This window comes from Stigmatopora nigra, chromosome 22, assembly GCF_051989575.1.
Source record: "Stigmatopora nigra isolate UIUO_SnigA chromosome 22, RoL_Snig_1.1, whole genome shotgun sequence".
In the NCBI taxonomy this organism is placed as follows: Eukaryota; Metazoa; Chordata; class Actinopteri; order Syngnathiformes; family Syngnathidae; genus Stigmatopora; species Stigmatopora nigra.
Genome location: NC_135529.1, coordinates 6144046 through 6168841, shown reverse-complemented (window position 1 = coordinate 6168841; position 24796 = coordinate 6144046). Strand labels below are relative to the sequence as shown.

Here is a 24796-nt window from a genome sequence, read left to right as displayed (position 1 = left end):
GAACTGTCAGTTGCACGGCTGTTTACACAGCATAACTAGTTTTCAGTCTTTAAAATGTGTCACTGGATTACGCAGTTTTGTTTGGACTTGGCGAAAGTTAAAAAAAAGTCACTCATTACTATGTCAGCTATTTCTGTACATTTCTTTATTTACAAACATTTTACTTTTATATAATCTATCATCTACATCACTAGCCACAACATTTTTTCCAACTTCACAGATAGATGCAATACAAGAATTGTATCAAAAATATGCCTTTACGAAGCGAATGATTATGTTACTTTTGATTGAAACTATTATTAGAAATTTGGAGTGTTGTAGAACTGGACTGCATTCAAATTGGAAGGTTTTTCTTTTAAGTAAGAAAAAAAAAACCTAAGTAAAGAAAATATTCACAACATTCATTCATTAATTATCCTCATCCTCAATAATAATAGCAACTTTTGTTTGGGATATCAGATATTTTGCAAAAAAGTTTTGGACAACAACCATAATAAAGTCATTTTAATGTTTCATGATTAATCCTGATAACTATTTTTGTATAATATGGAAAAAATGCGAATGATATCCAGTCTGTACAAAACTGTTTTTTGCAGTATTTAGGGGCACATCCATCTTCAAAAGACCTCCTTGTGCATGCTTATTCATTCTAGCACATATAACTGGTTGGCATGCAGGTACACGCAAATGTATGAGTGCATGCGTGACCTTCACACATGGTGAGGTCCGAGTCGCAGGACCGAGAAAGCTCGGCGGTGCTTGCGTAGTAGTAACCGGATCTTATCGTCGTCAGAATCCGGATCCAGGGGCTTGTTGTACTCCTCATCCTCCACCTCGTTGTCCGAGGCCTCCCCGGCAGGCCCGGCCTGGGCCTGAGTGGAGCTGGGCTCCGTGGCGCTTTTCTTCCTCCACTTGGTGCGACGGTTTTGAAACCAAACCTAGAGAAAATCCAGGATTCGTAAAATCTAGCCTCTCGTTCTCGGGGAACGAAAATCCTGCTAATATCATTAAGCAAATGAAAGGAAATCAATACATCGTTGTGTCGTTGAATGAATTGATGTCGCTTAAGGCCTTGTACTGACTAGCCTTTTTAATGTAATGAACATAATGTGAGCATTGAGCTCACCTTAACTTGAGATTCTGTCATGCCCAGAGAGTAAGCCAGTCTGGCTCGTTCAGGTCCGGCCAAATATTTGGTCTGTTCAAACGTCTTCTCCAAAGCAAAGATCTGATGCCCACTAAAAGTCGGCCTGGTGTGCTTCTTCCGGCCTGATATCTCACCCAAGGGCCCACCTGAAATCAATCCAAAAGTAAAGTACCAGCATACAATGTGTCTAATTGTTTAAGTGCCTAATTTAATTAGAAATATTTTCCATTTATTCATATTGTGTGACATCACCAATACTGTTATGGATGTGGATTATGTGAGTTTTTGTTCCAGCTGATGCAACACAGACAGTTTAACCAATGAGGTGTCTACTAAAGCAACTAGCACCTGACTGCAATCATCTGATTCAACTTGTAAGACACTGGATTGCGGGTTTGGAGTGGTCATTTTGTACCTGCACCTACAGCGGCTCTTTATGGACTAATTGCTCACCCCCTGTCTTCGAGCATCTCTCAGGTAAATTCGGGCAAACGGAAGGGTAAACATGATGCTTAGCCAATTTCACCTAAAGGCTATTGAAAGTTTTCAATTAATCTTTTTGTTTCTGGGCGTAAATATGACACGTGCTACAGGAAGGTCAATATTTTATTATCAGCTTGTGCTGCTATCTTTTTAGATAACAGAATCCTAAATGAAACTAAATGCATGACAGTGTTCCCTGAAAATCCACGCAACTTCTGTGCAAGCTATGTAAGCAATGTAAAGGGTTGTCCGTTTCTGTGTGTCCCGCAACTGACTATTGACTGGTTTAGTCTGCAGTTCATCTCCTGCCTGAAATCAGATTGGAAAGACTCCAACATACTGCACACTGAACAGGAGAAACTATAACGATACAGTTATGAGTACAGTTTTTCAACCTCTTTTGATGATAAGGACATGCTTATCGTATAATGCCATTGAGTAGAATATTTTTTTTATCCAAACCAATTATTTTGGAAACATTTATTCTAATGTATATCCTTGTGTCTCATCATATGAGTAAATGTCAGATGAAGAAACAAATGGGATAATAATAATGTAAAGCACAAAGAAGTCGCGACAAGGCTTCAAGTCGGACCGGATTAGTAGTATTTGCTGAAGTAAATTACGTCAACTTCAAATTTGTCGAATCAAACCAAGTTGTGCTTTTTTTCCCCTTCAAGGTGATTCTATTTTTATGTGTTTTGCTGTAAAAGAAAAATTAAAAAAAACTTCCCTTCATAGCATCATCGGTAATACTGGTAAATTATACTAATTGGTTACGACTTAAAATGCAATTGTTAAAAGTTAAAATGCTTTCAATCACTAACTATAAGCAGAGCAAGAGTAGGGAAAAGTTTGACGTTTTTAGTTACGGCTTAGTAATTTTTGCCTCTTTTTTAGGCGAGGACATTTCTTCTCAAATTGGCTAAAAATGTTGCTTGAATGAAAATTCTTTTGATTATCTTAGTTGATGCTTTTTAAGACCGGCCTGGTCCTCTAGGCGTCGTATAGACTCACTGTTGGCACACTGCTGCTTGCTTCCTCTCCAGTCGCAACCGCTTTCGGCCCAGCAGCTCATGGGGCGACCTTTCACGGGGCACTCGGCGCCACTCTTGCTCAAACCGTAGTCTCGGTTGTAATAGACGGATGTGCTGGAAACGGGCGGACCGAAGCCCCCCACAGTTGAGTAGCCGGGGAGTAAGGTGTTGCCGGCTCCCGCGGGGCCCACCCCTACCATGGATCGGCTGAGAATGTCACTGATGCCGTGAGGCGTTCCTGGCGGCAGCTGGCCCGCGTTGAGCTTGTAGAAGGCGTTTGGAACCGAATACTGGCAAACCGGCGCCTTGAGTTCGGTGGTAAAATGGTTAAGGCTGTTGTTGAACAGGAAAGTACTTTGCATGTTGGGATCCATGTGAAGCAAACTCCAGAAGATCCAGTCAGGATCTCCTTGGTGTCCCAGCGAACAATCAAGAAAGCTTTGCTATAACGCTCTCTTATGAGGTCCAAATGTGAATAGAGGAGATCAACTGTCCACTGTTGCCCTTCACCTTTTGGTCGCCATAATAAGCCGGGCCTTGGGTCCAAATGCCACACTAATACGTCCAACCGATGCAACCCCCTTTAGATATTATACCTAGGCAGGATCTGGACATCTGGACCGGCACATTGATAAAGACAGGCCACATTAGAATGCAGCCTGGGATTGGTCACCGCTCGTGGGCCTCGCCATTGGTGGCTTGGAAAGAGCCGAGGCGGTAATTGGATGGCTGCAGATTGATGATGTTTTGAACAGGTGGAGTGGGAACAAGTTGATTTTTCTTGATGGCCTGATGTGTTTGGCCAAGGGTGGCGGGGGAGAAATATTGGAGCCCACTTTTGCTTCTTTTGAGGTGTGTTTTGCATCCAAATGCCTTTGTATGAGACAATATTTGTATGCTTCTATAGGTGTACTGTTACTATATTTTTAACTTTGCCAGCTAAACTAAAACTACTACTAAACTACTAATCAGTTGTTGTTGTATTCAAACCTTTAATAAAAACAGAAGTACAAAGCTCACCATATCTGTGCCATAAACCTTTATCAACATTCATGTGCATGTTGTAGTGAAATGTGCAACAGGCCATAATTAAATCTACAATAAAATATGACTAAGAAAGTCAAAATCTCCCACAACTCTTTATTTGTTGTGCAAGTTAAGGACTTAGTTAAGAGGTAGTATCTAAATAAAATGAATGGATGAAAAAAAAACGTTCTATTAAAAAATGTTTCAGACTTTTGTTGTTTTGCCAAATAGAAGTAGTGTTAGTACTACCTACTAAATGTAATTTAAGTACAGTCACTACAACTGTGCGACATAATGAATTGAGGGGAATAATAAAAATAGGACAAACTAATGTGCTTGATTTAGAAGAAATGTAAATTAATTGATAGTTTTATTAATGGCAAATTAATTATATGATAGAATGATTTTGAACTGCATTTCACTTTGCACTAAGTTCTGTCTGACCAGCATTGCCAGTGTGTCACTTTTTATGTACTAAAAGAGAGAACCTTTTTCTTCATTTGTATTTACATAAAGGGATATATTTTTTGCAAGAATCTGAATCAGTGCTTCTTGGAAACAGCCATTTGGCAGTTAAGTAAATCACACAGTAAATGTGTAACATGTCAACACCGATGATATCATTATATCTCCTCACTCATGGTGTCTTATTGTGTCACATGGTCTAAACTAGCAGCCATTCAACATGAAGAGGTTGGCCCAAAGCAGCTGAGCTTGTTCCCAAATTTTCCACGCTTTCGTTTTCCAAACATTCCCGCCCACTATCATGTGACAGACTAGACAGGAGCTATTGAATGCTTTCTAAGCAATGTCATTTCTCATATTGTATAACTAACCTAACATATTACCCCTTTGCTGTAATTTCTATTCTCTGATGGAAAAAAACCCAACCTAATAAATGATCTATGTCAGTGTGCTTCAACATGAATGTAAATAAACTCACGTGTTTTATTGGTGTCATGCGGTGTTAGAAAGGAAACCAAAAATTTCCCAACAGAGGCCACCTCCCTCTGTTCCTCCCACTTTACATTTATCAGAAATCCCGAGCATTCGGGTAGCATTTCATGACTTGGCATGCCTGACTTTCATCCAAGTCATTTACTTCTTGTTCAACTTTAGCAACAGGATACATTCGATGCAGGTGAGTTTTTATTTTGCACATAATTTGAAATGAAATATCAGGTTTTTCAACCTTCACTGCCAATTTGTAGGCAACTATCGTGATATCTAGTATGCAGTTAAGATCTTGGTTCATAGTTTCATACTGCGCACCATTTGTTGATGATTCTTTTCATCATTGAGATTTGCCATTGTTCAATGACTTAACATGAAAGAATCAGCACTTTTGGCTGCAACTTCAAGTCAGGGACTAATGTTGCATTTCTGTTTTTATTTCACAATGCCTCTAATCTTGGACAATTTGACCTTGCAGATATTGGGTCAGGCATGCCGAAAATATGTGGTGTACTGTGCCTCGGTCCTCTGACATTCCATCCCAGTGCCATTGGTGACGGGGTCCACCTTAGTCAAGGCTACTGCCACGCAAAGAGGGCAACTAACAACTTCAGCAAAGGCCTGGTGTTCAGCAATCGCCCCGTGAAGACTCAGGAACGGATCCAACTGCTGATCGAAGCCGAAACCCCCAGATGGGAAGGAGCGATGCGAGTGGGCTTCACCAACGTTGCTCCTGAGTCCCATTCGCTGCCCCTGCCAGATTTGGCTATACCCGACCTCATCAATACCTCTGGACACTGGGCTGTTCCCGTGCCTGCGGGGCTTTGCAAGGCAGGGTCTGAGCTGGAGTTCTGGGTGTCGAGATCTGGGAGCATATATATCGCTAACCAATGTGGCTGGAAGAAAAAGATTCTACAAGGAGTGGACCTCTCAAAGCCTCTGTGGGCCATGATGGATATTTATGGAAAAACATGCTCCATTATTCTTTTGGGTAGGTTTCACAATTGCTCGACAGCCTCAATAAATAAAATTTAAACTCATTTTTTCTTTACAATACGCTACATTTTTTTCATGAGAACACCCTCACTCTTTTCTACAGGTTCCACAAAGGGCTTCGGTTGCTTAACAAGAAGGTCATGTGATACTTCCCAATACCAGTCTTTTGACACACATGCCTCGATATCTAATGTCTCCCCCCATCTCAAAGCGACAAGAGGTAAGAATCCCGCCGTCATTGAAGCAGTCAATGTGTACCGAAAATTGTGATGGATTTTTGTTCACGGTGCTTCCTTTTCCTTCATGACAGATAAGATAGAAGATAAGATTGGCTGTGTGGTGTGCATGAGCCGGGGAGCCACTGTGACTCTGCCATGTGCCCACCGTTGTTTGTGTGAAAAGTGTTTTGTCCGTGTCATGGAGAATTTTGGGACTTGCCCCTTGTGCAGACACCACATTAGGGAAGATTTTCACTCCAATTCCTTATGAAAATTATAAATTGTGGCACTCCAAGGAACCCAAAGTAAAAGGAAGGAGTACAGGAGGCCTACATGTTCCCCAAGAACAAAATGGAAGTATTTTTAAGCTGTGATACTGTAAATATTGTATTTTTTTTACTTGAAAAAACAATTATAATATATGGGGATAAACTCAAAAAAAGAAGCTTTGTTTCTCAGGAACCCTATGTGAATGTGAATTTTGTACGTAATTGTTTAATTTTTAAAATGGTGTCCTTTTAATTCTGCTTAAAAAGGACAGCTTTGTTTGCACATTAAATGCTCAACCTTGCAGTTCTTTGTATATTGTGTAATTGTAATGTTATGTATTTAATCCAGCAATGATAAGCCAAATAAATATATAAGAAATATTGATATTTCTGACAAACAAAACATGAGATCACAAACTTCATTTTTTAAGGGAACCATATTTTATGGGCAGGCATTCATCTAGTCAAGCCAAGTCTTTTTTTTCAATTTCACTTTTGTGGCTTTGTCCTCAAAGTCATGTTTATACAATAAGGAGAAGGCAACGTACATCTAGCGCCTCCTTGTGCCTGCATGTTAAATTGGACTTATGACAAAGTTAATGTCATCAGCCATTAAGTTAAGATGATTAGTATACTTACATGAATGACTATCATTACAAATTCACTTCTAAGTGCAATTTAAAATGTTCACTCAATTACTCCAATATATACTTACAATAATTTTAAGACAACAATTGTATGTGTATGCTCCAATGAACATCTTATTATATCCCGATGTTTTTTCTTGTAGGCCTAATTGTTACTTTCCACCATTCTCTCGTCATGTGCCTATTTTTTTGTGAATATTTTCACGCATTTTGATCTAAAAGCACCTATAATTATGACCAGTGACACAACGGTTACATTTCAGGTTCTTTTTCTGGAAAGTAAAGATTCAAGGTTTATAAAACTATAAATGCAGCTCCATATGATCATAAAAATCTATGGTATTTAGTGACATCTGTTGGATTTCAGAGAATACTCCACCCTGAGAGAGTGAACGTAAGTGAGTGACTACGTACAGGTGTGTTTGACCTTTGATTTTTGACCTTATTGGAAAGCTGTTAATGTTACTTGGCTACTGGTCGTGAGTTTACAAACGATTAGCACAGAAGATGGAGATGTGAGTAGAATTCAGGGAACTTTACCCAAACAGGATCTTTGTGTACTTTAAGAAATACAGAGGATTTGCTTTGATAAGGCTACAAGGCAAGCAAAGGAAAGCTGTCTGGTCTCCAGGCTTGACTTTGCTGCTAATGCAGTCCTGAAAAACCACATGGAAATGCAGACATCTCCCCGAGGCCCTGTTGTGCTTGTGTGTGGGCTTTAACATGTGCGTGCATGTGTTGTTTGCACAGAGAGGTTGGCCACAAAAGAACACAGATGCCCAAACATTTCAGGTGAGGACAGTGTATATATAGTTGGTTAGATAGATAGTTGGACAGATATTTCTACTGAAAAATGCATTTCTGACAAATTAAGTGACATTTCCCAATTGTCTACAGCGCCAAATTTGAGAATCACTGCGTCAATGGCAGCAAATAAATTTTGAATAAACTCTCACATCAGAAACATTTACTTGTCCATGAATGACAAGTAATAAATAATAATCCATAGTAAATCAATTGTCCCCAAATTTATGAGTTGTCCCTTTCTCTGGAAAATCAATTTCAAAAGAAAACAGAAATACTTCCACTTTCATGGAAAATATGGGTAATTAAAGAGTTAAATACAAGTCACTAAGTTACTAATTCTACATTATCATCAGTTTTTAACTTTGCTCAACTATTTTTTTTACTTAAAAAAAACAACCACTTTTAAACACTTTAAATTCTTCCTCTAATTGGGAGGATTTTGACAATGTCTTACTCCATCACAGTTTGATTTTACTGCTTCCCTGAGACCAAACTGAAGAGGGTCCTAGATGAGTGCTCATGATGACACATCGAAACATCTCACTGACTCCAAAAAGCAGAGGCCTTCACAAGTGACAACACCCACTTTGCCCACCCGCCTCTTTGACCTATTGCCCTCTGACAGGCGCTTCCATTCCATCAGTACCAGAACAAACCGATTCCGAAATAACTTTTTCTGAACTCATACCACCACTACTATAAGTACACTGCTACTGTATACAAAATTTTTGAACCTAAATGGCCTTTCCACGTCAAAACGCTCTCGTTTTGTTCTGGATTCTCTCCAGTTTTTTTATTCCGTGCTGGACATAAATGCTACACATGAGTAAGCCCTTGCAATTACATGACATGTCCCTCAGTTCAGAAAAAAACGACCTCATCGCGTCTTGCATTAAAAGGCGGTGCCACAGAGCCTGAATGGCCTGAATTGGAAGCTCTATTACTTCCAGCTGTGGGTGGAAACTATTAGTGAGCGCCGTCTCCCTGATGAGATCCAAAGTGTGTGCTCAGGCTCGCACATGCAAGCATAAGACATACACACACACTCACACACACACCCGCTCTCGCCTACTTTCACAGCCGAGCTGAAGGGTTCAACATAAGATAAAGGCGCGCTGTTGGTTGCAGCCGGAGAACAAGAGAAAAAGAGAGAAAAGAATCCATTCGCTTTCTTCCTTCACTGGACTGTTGTCAGGAGACCTTGCTCAACTCGCTCTCATCTGTAAGTACTGCTCAAATCTTGGTAAAGAAAAAAATGATTGGGAATAAGACAGCATAGGATGAGCCCCCTCTTATCTCTGCTCTGTTTCCGTAAGAGAGTTTTAACAGTATTTTATCACTTTGACAAGCATTACATGATTCATACAGTGTAGGATGTTTCACAACAGTTTTGTATAATGTAGAATTGGAATTCCCTGATGTTTATCAGTAGTTCTCTGTGTAAAAGTTACAGACATTTCATGAGCTAAACCAGTTGTTCATTCATTTGTATGAATCTGTTTATTATCCCCACACCCCTAAGCAACTGAAGCTCCCCTCAAGCCATACAAGGATCGTTATGGGACATACATGCTGGTGCAAAATGTTGTTTACGGCTAAAACAAATACACTCTGGTGCTTACATGTTTGTTCTCATGCTTACATTCCTTCACTGCTACCTTGGAGAACAAGATGTGACACAAATGCAGTTGCTGGGATAGTTTCTAATGAGTGTGACATGTTTCTGTGATGGCTGTCTACCTAGGGAATTTTTCACAGGACATCCTAAATTTGATCAAAAATCAATCACTGGGGATTTTATTGACCTGTTGTGGTCATAAGTTTCTCTGATTATATAAGGTGTATTTATTGTGGTGGATAAGAGTCACATGTTGACTGACAGCCAGTGTCAGTTGAAATGAAGCTATTTGTTAAGGGTTCAAGGATATGTCTGATTGTGAATCAGGTTGTTCTCCTTCAGCATGTGATTACATCTCAAGGGGATTTGCTTATTTGGGAAGGCATAGAAGAATGAATGGAAAAGGAGAATCACTTTCAGAAGTAATGATAAGAGAAATGGTTTTACAGTAAATTTCTTTCTATATTTCCCTTCTTTATAGTACCTTTTTGTTTTTGCTTGTATACTATTTTTAGATATGTGGAAGTGTATATCCATGTCCATGAATATATTGGACCCTCTGTTTATTCATGAAGTGTCTTTGGTAAACAGACTGGATCATTCTGATCAGTTGGAACAAAACAGAGATGATTTTATGCTTTAATTACATGGAATTATAGTAGTCATCACTTAAACGTCATTAACTTTGATAACGATATGATCTATTTACAGTTAAAGTGACTGAGATAAGAGGCTCTTGTGACTTAGTCTTTTAACTCGTTGAAAAATTACGATGAGTTGAGGTTTTAATGTAAATCTGCGCTTTTAATAATCAGATTACTTGGTTAACTTTAAAAGAAAGAATAACAAAAGATTTGTCATAAAAAAAGGATGTGTTGTGACATCTGGGGGGCAAAGTGTCAATCGCTCTTTGCATGATTTGCTGCAGAGCGACAAGGTGTTAGATTTGCTCACAGTGGGTGCAAAGTCTTTTCATGGCGGGATATATCTTATTGCCCCCAATTCATCTACTAGAGTCCGTCCCTCAAGTCTTGAGATTCAACTATTCGGCAAAACAAGCCTGTGGGAAGAGTAGGCACGGGAAAACGGTAAGTGGATATCAACCCTGTGTAGCATGAGCAAGCCAGACCGCTAAATTATTCACATAGGAGAGTTGTTCACCAAACATAATAGACAAAGAATGTTACAACAAACAGAAATCTCCCATCATGTCTGGAGTTTATTGTTTCATGAAAGCGCAAGCGAGAAATACAGAAATCATATGATCATAGGTAACCACATTGCTTGGCATGAAGTTTCAGAGCGAAATACCAGTTCTGTCCAAAGTTCTTGGCGAGCTCATTTTCAGGTATTGCACAATTTGGAGATTTCTGGATGAACTGGAAAGCCAAGTTTTAATTGGATAAGTATTGTGTACTAGGGCAAACTATCAAGCACGTTCAGATTCAATTCATCTGTAAATGTGGGAAAAAATTGCCATAGGAAGAACAAACTATCTAGAATGGATAACTTGGTGTTAACTAATGGGACACTTAAACAGAAAGAACTCCATCCTCCTTTGGTGCCATTGGCCTTTACGCACACACAAAGAGAGAGAGAGAGAGTTACAGGACCGATAAAGATACTTAGTAATGGTGTCACAGAGTCACTGGGCAATGAGGTGGAGGTGATGAACTATTTTCTTTCCCCTTTGGTTAACCTTTGGCTGTAAAATAGCACCTTATCACAACAATAGGGCTTCTTCACAGGGTCAGGTGCCCCGAACTGACGAGCTAAGAGCAGAGCAGAAGGGGTTGCTATGGTGATGCTTGTCATCTGGGAAGTCTTTTGCAGAGGCATGCAGGGTGAGAGTATGGGAGGGAGAGAGAAAAAGAGAGTGAAAAATGTGGTCAGGCCATTTCGGTCTTGTCATTCCGACAAGAGGTCATAGTGAGATCAGGGAGCTTTTGTATAGTCCATTTAGAAGGTGAGTATACATTCTTTGTCCTGAAAATCGAGCCATAGACACTAATGTCGGACCTAAGCATGGGCGAGCTAGGCAGTCGCCCAGGGCGTCATCTCGTGGAGTGGGCGCCAAATTCTTGGTGGGGGAAAATACTAATGCTACGCTGTCCTAACATATTTTTTAAACATACCTAGGTCTCAATATCCTACATATAAGATATATCTTCATAATTTTTGAGTTGTTCCCTAATTTTAGTGGTTGTCCTCCATTGTCTTAAAAAACGTTAAACGTGAAAATATTGTTAGCTTCGGGCAGAACCTTTAATCACTCGTTTCAGGTGAACTATGAACAGTGAGTGTGCACAGTGGTAAGAATACAATGTTTTTACACAATATTTTAGAAAATTTCTTTTTCTGGGGGACTCCTTCCTACTTTTGCCCACGGTGCCTCATCACCTAGGGCCGGCCCTGATAGAAACACTTCATGCATTAATGTTGAGAAACCTGTCAGGCTGCTCAAAGTTTGCAGAATTAGAACACCTACTCAGCAGTGTGTAAACACCGTAGTACACTTCTAAAAGAGTCTCAGCACTCCTTACATTTGCTTTTGACCGCTTGTTAGATATTGAAATTTCAACTCAAAGGAAACATGTTTTCACAGATTGCAGGATTTCAAGCAACACTCCTGAGGCTCCCCTCACTGTCAGGTCCATTTCCACAGCTGCCCCTGATTCCCTTTGTATTATGACTGAGGGTCCCCTTGTCAGCCCACATATGTGAAACGCGCCATCGGCTTTAGATATGCGAGATGACAGCCGTGAGGATTTGTAACGTTTTCTTCAAGGGCTTGAGGATGTGGGCCTTCCTCAAACTATCCCAGAGAGAGAGCCTCTCTATGCGGGGCTATTTTAGAAGAGAGGTTGGAGGTTTTAATGCGGCAGTTTCCGGAGCACTGTCAAATGACACTTAAGACTGGCACTAAAGCCTGCTCAGAGGGGAGGTTGTTTCACCTCAGAAAACGATAAAGTAAAGTGGCAGTCCAGTGGTTTCAATTGCTGCCATGAATTCCACGATGGTGTCGTTTGTGACTGAACACGATAAGATAAACAAAAAAAATAATAGATGATGGACACAATAGATTGAAAGCACAGAGGAGCCTTGGTCATTCGTGTGAATTTCCTAAAGTATCTTTTGTCTATCTGTTATGTAGTCACTATGTTTGGATTTCCAATTAATTAAAGTATTCATTTTTAAAATGTTCATGTTTTTTTAGCGTAATTTTATACCTTTTTGATTAAGTGCCTCACAGCTCCTCTCTGTTGACTAAAAAAACACTTGAGCGCTGCTGTTGCTCACCCTTGGAGAAGAACCATACAAGGAGGTAAAGCACTTCTCCCTTGATAAATCAGTGTATCCGCCAATAACTACATATCATAAACTAGTGCTGCAGATCCTTGTATGGCCTCAGTCAGTGTTGGGAAGTACAGCAACATTTTTTTTTATTATTTTTTTATCAATCCAGCAGCACATCGAATGGTGCTTGCATAGCTGCAACCTGGCTCACCTCACAATTGGAAGTAGAGGTCACCAAATTGCCTCATTATGAACAGCTCATCCGTTGAAACCGTGTCTTTGCTTCAGTTTTACAGCCAAGTGAGGTCAGCTGTATTGGCAACATTTTCCTGGGTTGGTTTGTAACACAGTGATTTGTTGAAATTCTAAATGTGAACAATACAAGTTGTTAGTTTTGTTCACTATCGTTCAACGATCAAGAATTATGCCCTGTAGATTGTGTGTAGTAGTTCCAACTGATGAAGTCAATGATTAACTCGGCGCTCAGAATTCAAGGCTTAGTTAGGTTCAACGGATGCTTAAGGGAGAGTTTTATTTGTCCCATAAAAGGTCTTGGATCATTGTATCATCATCTCTTGGCCGTGTGCTTGATTTATTAATAATGAAATCCTTTCTCTAACTACAAATCATTAGGTTGCCGTTGGTGAGTCGTAGAGTTGAAGAAATCCCACATTTAAAAGTACGCATTGCCATCCATTGGCCATAGGAGGTCAAGTAGGACAATGGCATGTGGTCTGTCATTTATTTATTGACTATGATAACATCTTACAGGAGGAGCAAGTGATTTTATTAGCTTGTTTTCGCTGCCAAATTGAATACAAACTACAAAGCCAGGGATTCTGAGCATTCCATCATTGATCTTCTGTTCTGAAACATCTGCTAATTGTCTGGTTTCTTGTCTGATTGAGGTTTAAAACTATTTCACGGTGAGCCAACGAGTCACAATGTAGATCTGTGGTTAAAAAAAAAAAAAGGTTCAATTTTGAATACATGAAAGGTGCGCTTGATAATTCATAATCTCCAAATCTCTTTGTACTGTTTCCTAACATCTGGCCCATTCCTGCAGACAGAAGCACATTATCATATTCCAAGTATCTCATCTTGCATTCCCTGCGTTACGCCAAGAAAAGCCACGGGTGCTATTTGACCGAGCTACAAATAGGAAGCAGGAAGTCTGGTTCTTTGCAAGAACTATCTCAAAAGGCTCATTTGATCTTCATCTGAGGTGCACCTGGACCTTTTATGGCGCTTTTCTTTTCCATCCTGAAAACGGATCCAGAGGTGATAATAGGCATTTCACATGGTGGGGGATTAGAGGCTACAGCCTTTGCATCTGCTCTTGATACGCGGTCATTACGTAAGAATTCACTGCACATTCAAAGGCTAAACCAGAAACTTGGCTGTTTCTGAAGATATCAACAGGGGTTTTTGCCTTATTAGGAAGCATTGATTCACACTCCAGAGGGGAACGTATACAGTGCTCGATGCTGATCCAAAAGGGAAATGACACACAGAGAATATTACAACATAAGTTTATCCACCATGATCCTACTTGGGGTTTCTACAAACCGTACATAAATTGCCTTTCCTGAATTTAGTATTAATAGTAAGTAAGTAACCTTTAAAAAAAAAAGTCCCAAGTCAGCTTATTATCTTTGAATGCCAGTACATTATTTGTGTGCTTGCTCATGGGCCTTCTGCTGAGAAGCCCACACATTGGTAACAGAAGGATTAGCTATCCATTTTGTGTGCATTGTTTTCTGTTGAAAGGATAATGAGCTGGCTGTGATTGTTTCGGGCAATAAAACACCATCTGTTTTCGTAACCCACTTTATTAACAGATGATGAGTCCCATACCGTGACATTGTTGTCTAGAAGAAAATAAAAAACGCATTATATTCATGCTTTTTCTGCTGTCCATTTCTGTTTGAACATACTACCCACAATCCTTAAAGATTAAAATTCCATGTGGAAAAGTCATGAGTGAAATTTTGTCAGTCAGCCTGTTGTGTCCATCTCACAGACTTTATTATAGTTTTTAACAGAACAGTTGCATTAGGAATTGCTGTTAAATTGTAGAAAGACTGTTGATGTCAGTCGCAAGGAAGTATGACAAAAAATATGACGGTAAATGTTGAAATCATTCGAATTGCAGTGTCACTATTCAGGGAACACACATTGCCAGATTCCCACACCATGTGACAATAGAAGGAAGACAAGTATCTTTCACCCAAAAGGCTCAGTTGATTAGAAGCTAGTCTATTTTTTCAGTAGTTGACCTGCTTTGTCAGTCCATCTTATTCTGTGACTGGGAACAGATGTGAGTCAGTCGTCGTCGTGGGTGGATATTTCCCGAGCAACAAGAAAAGTGGCTGAGTCGAACGTTTTTTTCTGAATTACTGGGGAACCAGATAATGGAACATTGTCATGACTGCCTGGGTGCAGAATTTGATTTATGATGACTGCATGGTCAAAAAGTTATTTGTTTACTACCAAAAATTCAGCATTTCTGAACAGACAGAACATTTTATGGACATTGTTTCCATGTTGAGGACCTTGCCAGACATGTCTTGTACATATCCAGTGACAATTCTGACCCAGGTGAAAGAAAAAAAATATGCGAGGGAGCAATAACTATGAATAGGTTGCTAAAACAGTTACTGTACTGTTCACTACTTTGAGGAGATCAAGGTCCATCATTCAGCATTGGCTTGTGTGTATTGTACAAACATGATCTTAAATCTGATCATATTGTTTATTTTTACGAAGTTAAAGTATGCTCTGTGAGATATATTGACATTGTTTTATTTTCTGCAGTTGCTTCTGGAGATAATCTCCCATACAAAAAGGGACAAGTGAGCACATGCAATCGCAGGTAAAAATGTTTTTGAATTGTAAAGCCGGTTATATATCTATCTTAAAGTAGGAACAAAGATCCTTTAGTAGCTTGAAAAAAACACTAGGCTTTAACTGATAAAGAATGTAAGTAGAAAACAAATTCTAACCCGATTTATTATCTCACTCAAAACAACACATTATTTTCCCTAATACAAAAGTAAAGCATCCCTTAGTAATGTGCCTAATATTATGGCCAGCCAGTCAGAGTTATGGTTCTACTATTAAGCCATGGAGCATTCCCATGACCCCTTGCAACCACACACACCGCAGCAAACCACCTGATTCCAAAGTTCCTATCAAACTGACTATCATTAGGCAGTAGTAAAAAAAAAAATCACCATGGCAACTGCCGACCAACGCTTTCTTGTTAAACTGAGATTGACATCAGTGACCCCTTCTCAACCCCGCTTGGCCAGTTCCACCCCTTGACTGCAGGACGAGGGGCGGGTTGGTGAATTGAGAGTTAATGGGCTCATAATGCTCCTCTCCTGTTTCCATGCCCCCGCCCTACCCCTCTTTCTGCCCTTTTGGCAGAATCCGATGATGAAGTGGGTGGACCTCCACCTCCCACTACTACTACTTTAAATATATCAGGGACCATCTCACCCAGGCCTGTCCTTACATTATTCTCTGGATGACAGTTCCATTTCGAACATATTCACATCCTGAAGAGCTTAAAATAGATATTTTTATGTTCAACCCAACCCAAAGTCCAGGAAATACATATAATTCTCATTCTTTTCCTATTGCAGCTTGTTGACGAGGCTGGTTGTCCAAATGGCTTCCCCCGGGAACCCGGGGGTCCATCTGGTCGGCACATAATAACGTCTCCAGATATGACCCAAGAGGTGGTCATCTCCCCTGGACTACCAACTCCTCCTCTCAGTCCTTTCCGGGCCTTGGCAAGGCTCCCTTCTGCAGAGGTCAAGGTATGTATGTTCTCTCAGGAGAAGTACTCCTCTATGTGGACAAATGGAGCATCGCAGTCTGTACCACAAGCTGCTTGTACATTTTCCATGGCTGGGTCATTACTCAATTACTCATTGACATCATGACTTATTGTATTTACACTGATAAAACTTTTTCGGTTTGTTTTAAGGGTTCTGATGTTAATGGTGGTGGCCCAACCTCCCCCAGCTTTGGGACATATTATGGTCCTCCACATGGTAAGTGTGACTTTAGTTTTGGAGTGAGTAGATTAAAGTACAACGTTTTCAACTAAAAAGGGATTATGAGCATAAAGTGGAATTTTTAATACAGTATGAATGTGTCAATTGTGAACCAGGTGGTGTCACCAATGGTGTCCAAACATCTCCCACGAGGGAGGAAAGGCTCATTAAATTCTCAGGAATTGGTCCAGTGGACGAAACCGGGATGCCCATTGCGTCTAGATCTGTAAGAGTTGTTTTAAAATGAGTATTTTTGTGTTGTGTCAGTTTTGTAGACTTTGTGGGATGTGATTTTTTTTTAAATCTTCTTTTATGAGTGTGTTTACTGTTCCTGCTTCCTTTCTTTTTTTCCCACCAGAGTGTAAACAAGCCCAGAGACTGGTACAAGAGCATGTTCAAACAAATTCATAAGAAGCCAGATGGTATGATTGCTCCTCCATTTTCTTTCTTACTCACTTCTGCCAGATTTCTTGTCAGTAAAATGGAAACACATCTTTCAAAACATGACATTTTCCTTTGCTCATAATTATTATTTTAATAGTATTATTACACATTACTTCCACCTTCAATTTTTGAATTGAATTAATACCACAAAATAGAATCCCTTACAATATCACAAGCCACTGGTCTTGGAAAGAATTTTTGGTGGGGATTAATAGTGCATATCCTCTCCCTTGCTCTGTTTTGTTTTCTTTAGATTTTGAACAGGAAGATTCTGAAAGGTGGTCAGCCAGATGTAAGTTCTTTTCTTTTTCCAGGGATAATCGTCTGTTTACATTTCTTCATCCATAATAACCTGTTTCAATCAATTATCCTCATTTCTTACTCTTATTTACTAACTGCAAAAACAACGACAAAGGTCACTTTTGGATTTTGCCCCTCCAAAATTGGTCAAATGTTTTATTTTTGTGTTTTTTGCCCCTTTTTTTCCTTACATGCATGCGAACCAACAGGCCTGCAGGTCTCTGCAAACAACACAGATGAAGAAAGTGATAAATACTTCAGGCTATCACCACATGGAGCTTTGCCCGACTGGTAAGCTGACATCAAAAAAATGTCTCGTGCAGCTCAATAGCAAAGGAAATGATATAAAACATACAAACAGTATAATGATAATAGTACGATAACCAAGTCTGTGTCCATATTATTAAACTCGATGAAGCAGACAAGGCCTTAATCCAGTTTAAAGTCAATCATATACAAAGCAGAACTTGTCATATGCATGTCAAACTAGTGTTGCCGATATATATTTTTCTAGAGAAAAAATATCCAGCCAAACAATGTGTGGAATGCTCTTTCTGTGACGGCAGGTAACGCCTTGTGTAATAGAAAGCCAACATTTGTGTCGAGACGGGGGGTGGGGGGTTTACTGGGTGAGCTGCATGTTGGGATTTGTTGTTGAAGCGCTTACAATAAGGCAATGATTAAGTTGCTGCCCATGGTATGTGCACTTGTGCACCTACTTGGGTGTTGTATTTCAGGAGCCAGGATGTTAGCGAACTTTCAGATCCAGGGAAACAGCAGCCTAAACCCAAAAGCATTTTTGACTTTGAGCCTGAAAATGATGTTCCTCCAGTAAGCATCCCCCAGGTACTATTTTAGCTCACACATTTCAAATCTGTCTTAGGTCCCATACTCCTTTTCACTGTACCCATCATGTTTTTGTTTTCTTCTCACAACAAGCTGAAGAGTAACATGTGGTTACGTGTCGATTCTATTCAAAAAGCTTGGCCAATTCTATTGGTGATTCTCACATTTTATTTTGGGTTGACTGTATATTTAGTGATTCTTTAGAAAGAGTGAATTTCTGAAAAAACAACAAGCTACGATCATGAGGAAGAGGAAGAATGCGCCGAAAAGAGGTGTCTTGTGATCCGTATTATGATGTTAACCTTTGGGGGTGCGGCGCCCGTTCATTTCATTTTGACAGCCTCGAGTGTCTGGGACAAACTGTTCACAGACCATGTCAGGTGCTTCACTGTGACTTTGTGGCCTATGAATGGAGGGAGAATGGCGCCCAGTTGAGACGAAGGCCTTGGCGTTCATTTAGGAGGGAAAGTTTCCTGCCAGCTGAGGCTTTTATAGTTGCACTGAAAAGAATTGAGAACAGATGAAAATTTGCCTTTCTTGTTACGTTCAAAACATTAAACAGAATTTTGTAGCTTCTTAAAATATGTTGATTCATTTTACTTCTACCAAAAGCAGTTCATTTCACATTGTAAAAACTATTACTGATTTCGATAATCACCACATAAACAACATTTAACAGATTCAGCACCAAAATCCACTTTGATCTTTTTTAATGGTGAAAACGAGTGCTATGTGGGTGTAAATGAATGTAATGCTGTTTTATTATACATCAGCACTTATCATAATCAAATGGAATAGGGAGTAGGAGTTATAAAAATGTATGTTATTCCCCAAATGGAATCATCAGCCATTAGCTTGTGGCTGTGAAATATTGAAACGCACAACATAATAAACCATGCCTATATTATTTCCAAATTACATATGTATTACTATCCAACCTGATTAAAAAACAGAAGATGTGTTTGATAATGTAACTCTGTGATGTATTTTTGGAAAATGGTCCGTTCAATTAAATACAAATTCCAACAATGTTCCATTTTTCTGTTTATAGAGCTACCGGCCACCGCAAAAACAAAATGAGAAGTTCAAGTCTCCATCCGTTGAGGTGAGAAATTTCCCAATTTGCCTTTATGAATAACCATTCCAAAATGAGCAGTGCCAAATATGACACCCTTACCTGGGCTCAGGCCAGTCTAGTCTCTGAGCTGAGTCGCTTTGAGGCTGAGTTGGACTCGGATATCCGGGGCCTAGAGAAGCGACTGTCCCAGAAGCAGCAGCGGCAAGGCTGGGGTGAGGTACTGAGCCCCCCCCCCTCTGCCCCAAACCCACCTCGACTGTCTCAGATGAGGACGTTTTGTAAACCGCTTGCTACTCATGACCTCGTTTGTAATGTTTCCTGAGCTGGATACCAGCTAAAGAATCACCTCCCTGTCTTGCACGTTGCTAAACACAAATCACCACCCTGCAAGCTTCACCCTTCTCCTCACGCACCCACCTCAGCAAAGTTCCTATTAAATATGCCTGCTGTAATCAGTTGCCTTGCATAGCGTGCCTGCGTTCACGGTCCTTCTACACAGATGCTTTGGACGGGATCCTGCCTGTGTGCTGATTTCTCCCTCCTCCTGTTTCTGAATGTTCTGAAATCGTAGAGGAATTTGTTTGTGAGCAAAGGAGCGGAGGGCTCGTATGATTTCAAACTCCCCCTGGGAGTGGTCAGCAACACTGTGTCGCCTACATTTGTTGTCAAAAGAATTCCTCCAAGCTGGGAGAGAGTTGAGGCTGAAGGAAGCAAACTTTGATCGATTTTCTCTTTATTTCCAGGATACTAAGAACAAGGATCCAATAATTGCCTCCAAGGCTGGAAACACAAACTACAGGTATGTGACCACTTAAATACATATTATAGTTTAAAACTGCAATTTCTTTCATACTCAAATTGTGACTGCGTTCCAAAGAAGCAATATTAAATTCTACTTTTAACCAATATTAATAGAATTGTGCATTCTCTCGCCCATTAAGCCTACTTATGGCAAAGGACACAAATCCAAATTCCAAAGTATAATGCAAGCACTTTGGTCAATAACCACCCTAACAATAAAATCCGGCTCTTGTAGCAAAGTAATGACACCTATAGATTATTTGTCCCTGAAAGAACTTGAACAAGTTTAAGTGCAGTACATTCATTACTTCAGACAGCATTCCACATTTCTGGCCGTGCGTGTAATGCATTCTTGGAAGATTCTCGTTGTTGTTTGCTGAGGTGAGTTCTCAGGAATTGACCTTTTAAAGGCTTCTAGAGTTCAGTGGTGTTATTTAAAAAGCCTGTTGCTGTGGATGTGAGAAATTACATGATGAGGTGACAAAGTGTAGGGTTTTTTTTCCTCCTCCGTGTTACATTGACCTTGTTAGTTGCTACCAAATAGATATTCCAGATTACACTGAGAAAAAAACATATTTGCAACAAATCATTCTTTTAACTGAACATATCCAACAATTCTGTCAAATCCGGTTATTTTGTGATGGGGATTTCTTGGTCAGAGGAATTACAGTTAAAGTACAGATACCTTACTTACTAAGTAGCAGCACATGTCAACAAATAACTCCTGATGTTTATCACTTCTTTTCAGCAATAAGTCTGTGCCAAAGAAGCCGATCCATCACTTTGTTGGCCCCTCATCAGCCATTGGTAAACAAAGTTATACTTTTAATGTCAATAAGATAAAAAAAGCCAAAATTTCATAAACTGTTTGTTTCAACAATATTTGCTAGGTTTTCATTAAAGTCTGCTCTTCATAAAAACAGTGTCACAACAAAAGAACCTCATAACGAGCTCTCTTGTGACTCAGTAATTTAATATATGTGGTCTCATGATTGTATTCCATTGCATCTTTTGTTAACACCCCAGACTTTCGAGTTCTAAGGTGATTTGGCAAAACAGACAAACAAAAATAACGCGGAGGGATGAAATCTTGGAAAAAAGACAGCAGCTTTGTCCCATTTTTGTCCAGTTACAGTTATATATATGAGACAATATTAATATATATTTTTTGGTTTAGCATATTATAGCCGTTTTGTAGATCTTACTTGCCTGTTTTGTTATTGTAACATGATAAAAGAGAACTTTTCAAGGTCTCATCTCACTAATTTTGCTCAATAGATCGACTTTCTACTGCCAATGACACGATGGAGCGCTCGACTAAGAAAGAAGAAAAAAAAGTTGGTTCCATACAATTAGTAACATTGTTTATTTTTCACTGTAGTAATCTTATTTCAATGAAATATTTTGCTATTATCATCATCAGATGAAAGCAGCTCGAGTCAAATTTAACTTCCAGGCTCAGTCGCCAAGGTGAGTTGCCAGATTGTATTAGACTAAAAACATAGAAAACAAGTATGAAAGCACAACAACATACAAGAGAACTGATAGAAAGCACAATGACAACAATGATAGGTTTCTACTTTTGATGCTCTCGATGCATTGTTGTTGTAAATTATTGGGGCTCTTGTTTCTGGCTGCATTCTTTTCTCACGCAGGGAGCTCACGCTGCATAAAGGCGACATTGTTTACATCCACAAGCAGGTAGACAACAACTGGTTTGAAGGAGAACATCACGGTAGAGCAGGCATCTTTCCCACCACCTATTTGGAGGTAAAAAAACACAACATAAAAATTTATGCTGCCCTTTCCTCGTCTTTGAATTGAACTTTTTCTTGTCACAGATTCTGTCTCCATCTGAAAAGCCAACACCTATCAAGCCTCCCAGTGTGCAAGTGCTGGAATATGGCGAAGCAGTTGCATTGTACAATTTCAATGCTGACCTTCCAGTTGAACTTCCCTTTCGAAAAGTGAGTTCTATAATTTTGGTATATCATTTCAGCAATCATTATTGGATGACAAACCGCAGCGTGGTTTAATCAAACAAGACTTGATTCTCAATTTCTCTGTTTATCCATGGAGGATAGACATTCATAACTGTCAATCACATCTAGTGAGATAATTGGAGGACTCTAGTTGAAACTTGGCCTTTTTATAGTTTTCAAAATGTTTTAAAGCGTCTTATTTTCTTGTTTTCCCTTCAAATATATTTTTGTCTCTCCACTGGCATAAACTAGGAGATAATGTTATGTTATATTTGATGACCATTAAGTAAAAACGGTCTATTTTTTGTCCATAGGGGGAAGTAATAAGTATAACCAGATGTGTCAATGACAAATGGCTGGAGGGGAAAATCACAGGGACCAACCGGAGTGGCATCTTTCCCGCCAGCTACGTTCAGGTCAACAAGATGCCTCGCACCAAATCCTCCTCGGACGACTACTCGCCAATCTCCCTGTCTCCCGGACCACAAAGTCCAGGACGTCCCCTCCACTCGCCTTGCCTGCAGTCACCAATGTCCCCTCGTAGCCCCGCAAGCCTTAGCCCCAAGCGAGAGCACTCCCCCCAGCATCCGTCTTCACCTTTGACTTATGGCGCAGCTGCACACTCCTCACATTCGCATCTGTCAAAAGAATCTGGCAATCGGTGGCCCCACAATTCCTCTAAACCTGCTTCACCAGCCAATCACAACACTTTCAGCTCTGCATCACCTTCTGCTTGGTCAGCCACATCTGCACATAGCATAGGGGGGGCCACAGCGAACACTCCCAGATACAATGATTCCTCACAGGTCTGCCCACATTGCCTCCTTTGGAAAGTCACTACATGTCCACATCTGTTATGCTTTTGATTTTATTTAAGACATTTCATTTTTTCTTTCAGGGTGCTTACACCAAACCCGTTGCCAACTCTTTCCTACCTGCACAGGCGTCAAACGCCGCTGGGTCCACAGTGGTGCAACATAAACCGTAATACAGTACATCCGTTTGATTTTAGAATGATAATATATGTTGAAATCAAAGATGCAGTGCGGTAACTGTACTGTGTGATTTTATTTTTGCTGCAGATATCAAGCGGTCTACAACTACAAACCGCAAAATGCAGATGAGTTGGAGCTCAGGGAAGGCGATATTGTACAAGTCATTGAGAAATGTGATGATGGCTGGTTTGTAGGTGAGATGCTGGTTGTTTTATTCAAAAGATTATTAGTTCTTCCCTCTAGTGGATATTTTCGAAAAATGCAGGCAACTTCATGTGCATCCCATTAGAAAGAATATTTTGCAAAATGTTTTTGTGTCTACTAGTGTTTGTGTGCATGAGTAAAAGTGACGTCACAAAATGCCTGTGATCCTAAGTGATGCCCTTTTTATCTTCTTACATATTTTCACAATTATTAGTGGTCTAAAAAAAATTAGCGATTGACATTCTTAAATACTAATAGCAACACTGTTTCACATGAAGGTCATCTAACCTCTGTCTTTTTAATCCTTTATTGTACCATTCAATGTTTTAGGTTCTTAAAAACAACTTTAAATAAATAGGATCAGTTATTGTTATATATTATTTCCCAAAATAGTATTCATGTTTCAAATGTTATGTATCCTACAGGTACGTCAGTAAGGACTCAGGCTTTTGGGACTTTCCCAGGAAATTATGTGACACAAGTTTGACTTCTTATTTGAGACCACTTTCACATGGATTGATTCAAAAGAGCTTCTCAGCTTTACTCATCACTTCCCTAAAGATGGACATGCATGTTCACTCCTTTTCCATGACCAAAGTCGAATACAAGAAAAAAAAAGTCCTCACATCACGCATGAATGTATCGCACTGGCTTCATACTTAAAAATACACCGGGCTAAAGGAAGACTCCTCACGACTTGCAAGCAATGAATGAATGATTTTTTTTCAGCCACAAGCACAATCATGCCACCATGGAATTCATTTTATTGGAATTTATAATATTTTGTGGAACCACTGACTAATGTTCCTATAAAATCTTTCTCTCAGGTTCTTTGTCAGGTCCTTGAAGAAGTTGGAAGAAGCAACCTGAGTTATCTAGAAAAGCGCTTTAAAGAAAGACAAATTATCACGCGTGAATTCATTCACAATTTTATTCAGAGAAGCGCAATTATATAGCATGTTCACGGTTTTAAACCCCGATCGATTGTTAGATGTTCACTTTTGTTTTTATTTTTAAAAACAACCGTAAAGGTTTTCTCCATTGAGGAAATGTTCATTTATTCAATCTTTTAAAGTTTTCTACTTTCCAGTAAAAACTCACAGTGCACATAATTTGCATGTTAGCTCATTCTAAATTTATTTCCTGCTTAGACAATTAAACTTTCGACACAGTCACTAGCCTGAAGATCACGGTTGTACAAAGTGTAACCTTTTATAAAAATTCCAAAGTGTAATATATTTGCTTAATAGAACTATTGGCTTTCCTTATAAATGGAATGGTATTTTTGTAAGCTGTTAAAATAAATGCCAACTGTTGCAAAATTGTACACATGTTCTTGTATATTTTGAATCGTGCACAATCTTCCAATTAAAAAAATGCTATTACATATGCTTTATTTATGAAATGGAAATTCAGAGAAGGTATAAAAACAAATAAGCTACATAAAATGTTAATATTTTAGCCAAAATGACCCAAAATGACAATTTGTTATTGAGTAAGTTTGAGTTTGTTTTTGTTTTCTATAATGATCAAAAATAATCATTTACCCCATATCGTAACAAATGACGAATATTAATACT

The 24796-nt window shown here is 39.4% G+C and overlaps 3 protein-coding genes across 6 annotated transcripts; 2 read left to right on the top strand and 1 right to left on the bottom strand.

Annotated features, from left to right (window-relative positions):
* Positions 1 to 668: 668 nt before the first annotated feature.
* LOC144215782 (homeobox protein Nkx-6.3-like) lies at positions 669 to 3041 on the bottom strand. Its single transcript, XM_077744920.1, has 3 exons — positions 2648 to 3041; positions 1127 to 1293; positions 669 to 938 (listed from the first exon to the last, which is right to left on the bottom strand). The coding sequence occupies exons 1-3, from the start codon at positions 3039 to 3041 to the stop codon at positions 711 to 713; spliced, it is 789 nt and encodes a 262-aa protein (XP_077601046.1). The 3' UTR covers positions 669 to 710.
* A 1695-nt stretch (positions 3042 to 4736) lies between these two features.
* LOC144215705 (E3 ubiquitin-protein ligase NEURL3-like) lies at positions 4737 to 6483 on the top strand. The gene is made up of 4 exons (XM_077744795.1): positions 4737 to 4834; positions 5126 to 5638; positions 5747 to 5863; positions 5954 to 6483. Exons 2-4 carry the CDS (start codon positions 5140 to 5142, stop codon positions 6130 to 6132), a joined length of 795 nt encoding a protein of 264 aa, XP_077600921.1. The 5' UTR covers positions 4737 to 4834; positions 5126 to 5139; the 3' UTR covers positions 6133 to 6483.
* Positions 6484 to 8515: 2032 nt separating this feature from the next.
* On the top strand, positions 8516 to 24543 carry LOC144215419 (vinexin-like). 4 transcript variants are annotated; one of them, XM_077744340.1, is made up of 21 exons: positions 8516 to 8806; positions 15317 to 15374; positions 16150 to 16326; positions 16497 to 16563; positions 16683 to 16792; positions 16925 to 16988; positions 17264 to 17302; positions 17520 to 17601; positions 18048 to 18156; positions 19208 to 19261; positions 19344 to 19451; positions 19978 to 20033; positions 20784 to 20842; positions 21314 to 21372; positions 21459 to 21505; positions 21691 to 21805; positions 21877 to 22002; positions 22332 to 22823; positions 22916 to 23001; positions 23100 to 23206; positions 24044 to 24543. In XM_077744340.1, the coding sequence occupies exons 2-21, from the start codon at positions 15363 to 15365 to the stop codon at positions 24061 to 24063; spliced, it is 1989 nt and encodes a 662-aa protein (XP_077600466.1). In that variant the 5' UTR covers positions 8516 to 8806; positions 15317 to 15362; the 3' UTR covers positions 24064 to 24543. The 4 variants fall into 4 exon arrangements, with proteins under 4 accessions (XP_077600466.1, XP_077600465.1, XP_077600467.1 ...); XM_077744339.1 differs by having other exon boundaries at positions 8519 to 8806; positions 23642 to 24543; XM_077744343.1 differs by having other exon boundaries at positions 8523 to 8806; positions 22332 to 22433; positions 23642 to 24543.
* Positions 24544 to 24796: the final 253 nt, after the last annotated feature.